The 7,484-nt window shown below is 34.9% G+C and overlaps 1 protein-coding gene across 1 annotated transcript; it reads right to left on the reverse strand.

The window, feature by feature from the left end:
* Positions 1–1,264: 1,264 nt before the first annotated feature.
* Positions 1,265–3,580, reverse strand: LOC21387297 (solute carrier family 25 member 44). Its single transcript, XM_024162735.1, has 2 exons — positions 3,040–3,580; positions 1,265–2,637 (listed from the first exon to the last, which is right to left on the reverse strand). The coding sequence occupies exon 2, from the start codon at positions 2,627–2,629 to the stop codon at positions 1,562–1,564; it is 1,068 nt and encodes a 355-aa protein (XP_024018503.1). The 5' UTR covers positions 2,630–2,637; positions 3,040–3,580; the 3' UTR covers positions 1,265–1,561.
* Between the last annotated feature and the right edge of the window lie 3,904 nt (positions 3,581–7,484).

Genomic DNA, 7,484 nt, shown 5'->3' on the forward strand with positions numbered 1-7,484 from the left:
ACTTTTTTAAAACTATTATAGCAAAAAAAATTAAATGTGACATTTTTTAAGAATTTTTAACTGTATAAACTTAAAACTGAAAACTCAAATCGATGAAAAATGAACCATGCCTTATTTTACTCGACTAAATGCTAGTAAATCTTGAGTTCAGACACAACCTGTCTTGTTGAGCTGACTATCACCCTATGAATTGGCGCACTTGTCGTGACCTTCTCAAAACCGTTGAATATTAAAAATCACACAAAAAGGCTCTACAAAGAATTGAATCCATATCTTCTTTGGAACCTCTAATCAGACCGTCTGTTTTTTACCAAGTAACCCCAGTCATATATGGACCGTTTTTTAGCCAGGAATCAAGTGTCACTACTGCTCAAGGCTCTAAAATTCCATAATGCATATGCGGTGTCTCGGGAATTTCTACTTAATTTACGTTTTTTTCTTTTGTACTGATAATTTAAATTAATGTGACCATGATTAAATAGATTAAGGCCTCGTTCATTTCGCGAATTCAAGTTTTTAATTTGAGTTAAAATATGATTTTTTTAAGAGCTTTTCACTGTAACAGAAAAAGTTAAATATAATATTTTTTGAGAATTTTTTATTATAAAAATTTAAAATTAAAAATTTAAATCGGTAAAATGAACGAGACCTTAAAATCTTTGAAGGCCATCCATTATCTGGTGAATTTTCATGTTTGTTTTTTAAACCAAGTTGTCTTTTCAGTTTGTGAAGTCCTTTTGTTGGCACCATAAATGAAACGCATTCAAGGGTAGGTAGGTACAGAAGAAATTAATTCCCTCGTCTCTTCAGCACATTGGAGGGTGGAGCCAGCCAACCCACTTAGCTTTTTCTTTAATTTGGATTGTGCATGTGTGCTCCAAATTCTACTTTATTTATGAGAATAGTGAAATTATAGCATATATTTTGCCATAAGACAAGAGAAGTGGGCAATGTCTTACGTCAACAGATTCTTTAAAACCACATGACAAGGAGATTCTAATCATCTGGGCAAAGCACATAATTCCAAATTTACTGCTTGAGCATCATAGAATTCCTTTTCTTTTATTTATTCGGTCTTTGTTACTGTTCCTTAATTGCACTTTATTTGTTTCTATACGAAATCATGAACTATCAAAATGAGTTTGATTTTGTAGAAAGCAAAATGCCAAATGCCATGGAATCATTTCGCTCACCAGTACCTAGATGGTGCTTAGAGAATCAAATTTCTCCCCACCATTGAGTAAAAGTTAAACTTCCTCAACAAAATTCATGCATTAAACAGTATGGAAGGAGAAACTAAGGCATAAGCACTATTATTACATGAAGTTCAAAGAAAGGGGCAAAAAAGAAAAAAAAAATTACATATTTACATTATAACCCGCATTATCTCCAACGCTTAATTAGCAACTTTCCCCAAAAGCAAAAGGAAAAGAATTTTAACAGTAATCTAAAAACCAACCAAGTAGAGACTTAATACAGCCAAAGGCAGAAAACATATGAAGATATGAAACTTAAAAACAAAGAGCATCTCTTCTTGACTCTCACCTTTGGCTGTTTCAAGTCAGAAGCCATCCCTTGTCTTGGTAGATAGCCGCTTGAGAAACTCATAGGTAGTGATCATAGTTGTAGCCGACATAGCCATGGAAGCCCACCTTGGCCCCAACCCTCTGTAACAAGCGGCAAAACCACCTTCCTTCACTAAACTTCTCACCGTTTGCACAATAGTTAATGGCCTTCTCTGCCCATTTTCCTCTCCATCCAAAACCTGCAATCTTGTCTTGATAGTATCTAATGGCATGGTAATCAAAGCAGAAACCCCACTTGCCATAGCCGCGCTAAGCCCTTGAACCGCCACATTGGCTCTACAATCAGGCCTAAAACCATTAGTACAACCACCACAATCATTGACCATATTACCATTCTCGTCTTTCTTTCCCATGTAGCAACCAAAACCACCCCAAATTAGCCTGTGCGCCACAGAGTAAGAAGCCCACCAAACCGCATTGGACGGTGCATAAGTCAATATGGATATCCCAAATCCCCTATACAACCCTCGCAAACCATCCGAGTAGACAATTTTCCTGAACGCGTCAATCCCATTTCTATACTCGTAAGAACTCACACTAGGGAGATTGCTTTTGACACTATTGTGACAAGCACTCTGAACCATCAGTCTCTGGCTCACAACGTCAATTGGGGTCCAAACCAATTGAGCAGCCATGGCCGAGCTCAACCCCGCCGTAGCATTCGCGATCGCCATAGCCGTCGTGTCAGAGTAGCCCAATTTAAGTGTCACCGTGCCAACGCTGCTTTTGGTAACCTCAAGGGCCGTCATGTAAAGAGCACGGGCCGGGATGGTTCCCATCAAGGAAGTACCAAAACCTCTGTAGAACCCCCGGAAGCCCTCGTGCCGCATGATCGCGAACGACATCTTGAAGCAGGAAATCGGCGTTGGAGAGACCTGTTGGCGGGTCTTTAGGACGACGACCGGATACAGAGCTGCGGAAACACCGGAAAACAGAGCAGCTCCAAGGAAGAAAAACTTGGACTTGTCAAGCATGTGCCAATCTATATCTGCCGGGATGTGAATCTCCGAAGCCGAATCGTCCTCGGCTGTTCCTAAGCTCATCTTCGCCACTTTTAAAAACCCAATATAAATCTAAGCAAAGAAAAGAGCGCACAAGCACAAAACAAAACCCTTTTGCCAAACTTTGAAATCCAAAATCTAACAAGTTCTTCTGTGATTAGAAGGTTAAGCACTCTAGTAAGCTTAATCCCAACTGTTAGCTAACTATAGTAACAAAGAGAGAGAGAAAAGAAAAAAAAAAACTGACGACAGTGAATATTTGATGTGAAAACTAGAGATTTCTAGTGTGTATAAATGGTATAAGATCAGTTATTGAGGTAATTAGTGAGATGGGTTTCTTCTTTTTTTCCTTTTTCGCAACCAGATTAGAGAGCGGACGTGGATCAGCATAAATGGGTCGACCATTTCTCGATGCAAAAAGCTGAATCGGCGATGATTATTAGCGGTCTTACCAGAGTCGGAGGCGGATCGTCATGGGAACTCATCATCGTCTTCAACACTTGATCATCATCGTCGTCGTCAAAATCAACGGCGTAGATTGAAGAAGACGAAAGAGATTTCACGGCCAATAGTAATATAGAGAGGTTTGGAGAATATGGAGGCGCTGAGAATGAGATGGGCGAGAAAAAGGGTGTCACAGAAAGCGAAATGGATTGCCCATAACTCACAAGGGTGGGACTGACGAAGAGAGAGGAGAGAGAGAGAGAGAGGGCTTTAACGGAAAAGCGCAGACAGGATTTATGGATTATAGCGAGGGTTTTACGGATCGAGGAACTGGACACGTGTCCGTTATCATTTCGAGGGTAGCCGGTTTTGCACCCTTTAGTTTTGCCTCTGATTTTTCTTACTAACCTGTGGGTGGCCTGACCACCTCATTCACTACCGGCGGCGGATTATTCGGTTTGCTTGAATGCTCTTGCATTTCGCTGCTGGATTTCTTATCATGTATTTCAGTTAGGTCTGAAAAATTACTCTATTAGAAAAAAGGATGAAAATGTCGATGTCCAATTGGCTTGTCAAGGTTTTGATTTATAAATAAAAGGTTGAAAATGTCATCTAAACAGATATTTTGAGAAAAAGTAGATATATTGAAGTCCCGTTCATTTCGCTAATTTAAGTTTAGAATTTGAGTTTTATTACAGTAAAAAGTTCTCACAAATAATCACATTTAACTTTTTGCTACAGTAAAAAGCTCTCACATAAAATCACATCTCAACTCAAATTAAAAATTCGAATCATCGAACTAAATAGACCCTGAGTTTTTTTGTTTTAACTGTATAAAATGTTAAGATGATCCATATTATTTAATTTGAATAGTTTAATAACAAAAATGATAGATTTTGGATTGAAATATGAGAGTTATGTCACAGTATAATAAAAAATTATTAAGTTTATATACGGAGGATTATGATTTCAATATAATTTTACATACTCATTAAAAATAATGTACAAAATATAATAGAGTATATAAAAGTAACTACCAAACATATCATAGTATACTGTTGCGTGATTTTTATGCATCCAAGTGTACGTGTCGCAATTAAGTAATAAAATGTGAATAAGAGTATCGATTTTACAAGATTTGGATCATTAATTGTAAAATGTAGAAATCAACAAGTAAAAATGTAAAACAGATGAAAATAATGGTTTGATGCTATAAAGGCTAAGGAAAGTTAAAGTAAACAAGAACTGACAAGATACACACTCAGCTAACAGAGATAAAGATCAATCAATGGTGGAAAGATTGAGATTCAATTTTCCCTTTTCTATAACCTGGGCTACGTATGCTAGAGCATTGCTATAACAATGATGCTCAGTTAACCTGAAACTAAAATTTACACAAGAGTCTTCCGATCTCTTTACTTTAATTTCAGCATATTCCTATGAAAAATTTAAATAGAGAAGTCGTATTAAACTTGGGTTTTAATTGGGTTATGTGAGTCAATTGTATATTCCTATACTACTTGTAAATTAGCTAGATCCACCTACAAAATTAGCTAAACTCACACTGTTCAATATTGGTCTAATTCCAATCAACTTTTCAACAAATTGAAATCACAATATTTTGTCCAAGATGGCCAGTCAATAAACAAAAATTAACAAGAAAAATTATATTGAACGAACCAAATAAACATTAACATAGCAAATTTGAGCATACAAACTTTTAGTCACAGATTTAGGTACGTTATCATCCCAACCAAATATATATTTTGCTCATAATTGTCTTAATAAACACGAAAGAGTAATCAACCATCTTCTAAGTACAAGGAGAAGGGAAGAATAAACCAAATTAGAATAAATAGCAGTAAAGACAATTGAAATCCAAGAGGATAGTAGCGTCTTCTTGTAGTTCCACTCCTCTGAATTTAGCTCTAATCCCTCTTCTTCCTGAATTTGGAAAAATGGTCGTTTCTCTCCTTTTTTTTTTCTTTTCTTCTCTCCTTGGTTTGAATCTGTTCGTCAGAGTGCTCTCCCCTCTGCAGCTCATTCTTTTCCTTTTATATGCTAGGGTAAAGGTGACATGTACAAGTGTGCAAATCATCAAAGGCTGAGATTTCTTTGATGACCACATAGTGGTTGTGCCATCTTGTTTTGTCTTATTCTGCTCGTGAGAATCATTAAGAGGGTATTTGGTATGAGAATTCATGTCATAGTTCGAATCATGGTTCGTAGCTCGCTACAGCGTTTTCTCTCATAAAAAACACACGTAAACTGAGAATGGTTCTAAATCCGTGAACCAAATGTCTACTAAATGAATGTCAGTTGTATTTTATCTTGCCAGCAGGATTCAACTCACTTTGTCTTTGCTCCAGTTTTGCTATAGCATCGCTTGAATCCCAATTTCTTGCTCTTTTACGCCAAACTCCTGCTTTCCTTCTCCCAAAGCAATGTCTTTAATTCCTGCAAAGGAGTGAAATCCACAGTTTAACAAAAATTCTTTAAAATATTGAAAGATTCTCAAAAGGATAGATAAATTGCACTAAAACTAAATTTTAAATATAAAAATTAGAAATACTATAGCAAAGTAACAGCAAACACAAAAATTAGCCAATTAATGCACAAAAAAGGTAAAATAAGTCTATTTAATAGACTTATCATATACATATAAATTTCAAGTGTTTTTAATATCAAAATGAGTTTCTACCATGATGGAAAGCATTAGGTAGGTCTTAATCCTAATCTAAACAATACATTGGCCAACATATATTATCCTTATATAGTTCTGAAGATAGTTATTAATGTGTCACATGTATGCTTCTTGATCTTTTTCCACTTTTAAATCATAAATTAGATATTATTGGTTTATCTAACTTGATGACTAATTTTCATGAATATATAATGACATCTCAAAACTAACTTATGGAGAAACTAATATATCAAAGAAAACACATTAGTTTTGTATCTATGCATTAGACCCCATTTGAGAACTATATAATAATTACAACTATATGAACTTTGCTCACTTTCTACACTCATGAATCAAAACTCAATGCCACAAAATTCTCATCACTTTGATTCATTTGAGTCATTTAACGTCCTTTTACATGTTTATTTTTTTTCCCACCATTCAACTGTCACATTTATTGGAAGAGAATAACAAAAAAAAAAAAAAAAAAGTGTTGCAAATTTTATTTTCTTGCAAAAAAGAAAATTTTCTCAATGTGCTTAGACATTTTGTGGACATTTTTAAAAATATCATGAGTATTAACGAATATTCATCGGTATTACATATATTTTTTAATATTGTGGACATTTTATAGGTACTCTAAAAAGAGTATCTCTCATCTCTATCTATGTTGAGACTTCAAAATATAAAAAATATCTTAGAAATGTCAACAATGTCGTGGACATTTTCATCCATGATTATAAAATGCTAGTTTTAACTTGTTAGATTTTAATTAAGTTTTGTTAAATTATCGTCCTTAAACATAATGTGATCGATGGTAAAAGATCGTGTTTATTAGTGGGTTCCAGTATTTATCTATACATGATGAGAATACCCTTTTAAATAGTTACTAACTAGCCTGAGTCACGTGCCTTTGGCGCTTGCTTGCTGTGTGGCTATATTTAAAAGAAATTGTTATAAATTTATTGTCATGGCTGAGAAATTTATCAGTATTATTGTATAGGATAATATTTCTTAGAATCCTTTGTATCATTAATATGAATACTGTTATGATAAGTATTTGTTAATATAAATATGGAATAGCAAGTTATAAGCTAAAATTCAGAAATTTCTGAACTACGATGCAGTTATCGATTTTTAAACTGTATTTAAGAAAGAAGTATGGAAAGTTGTGTTCAGCCCACAAGTGGGTAAACACATGAATGATAAGTTTAAGAAATGGAAAAGAATTGAAAAACATCAATTCTAGGGTTTTAGAAATGATCAGAACTAGAAAACGGACGAAAAAGGAGTTCAGAAGGCCGAACCGAGAAAATTGGGGTTTCGATTGATTTGAGTTGACCAAGTCAAAATTTGTTGACGAAGAGTCGACCAAAATGTCACCCTCAAAAAGTTAGTCAAGAATGGTCAAGTTTGACTAAGTTGACCAACTGTACGAAAAATGCGAATAAAACGCGTACCGGATAAGAATTAAACTGAACTAAAATAGGATAATTATTAAATGATTAATGGTTGAGATTAAAAGTGAAAAATTGGATGAAGGGCTGAGATTTATCCATGTGGCATCCAAAGGTGGCCGGCCAAGCTTGGAGGAGAAGAAAAGGAAAGATATTTTTGGGATATTTTGTGGAATTTTGCAAAAAAATCATTGGAAAAATTAAAATTAGATTTTTGGACTTTTACTTTATGTATGGTAAGTTCATTAAAGGTATATCACATGAGAAATGATCATTTCTCATGCACAAGAACAGAGAGCATCAGCCAAGGGAG

The sequence above is a fragment of the Morus notabilis genome, unplaced genomic scaffold, assembly GCF_000414095.1.
Source record: "Morus notabilis unplaced genomic scaffold, ASM41409v2 Scaffold1850, whole genome shotgun sequence".
NCBI lineage: Eukaryota > Viridiplantae > Streptophyta > Magnoliopsida > Rosales > Moraceae > Morus > Morus notabilis.

Coding starts and splice junctions, on each gene's coding strand:
- LOC21387297 (XM_024162735.1), bottom strand. CDS start 2,629: ATGAGCTTAGGAACAGCCGAGGACGATTCGGCTTCGGAGATTCACATC.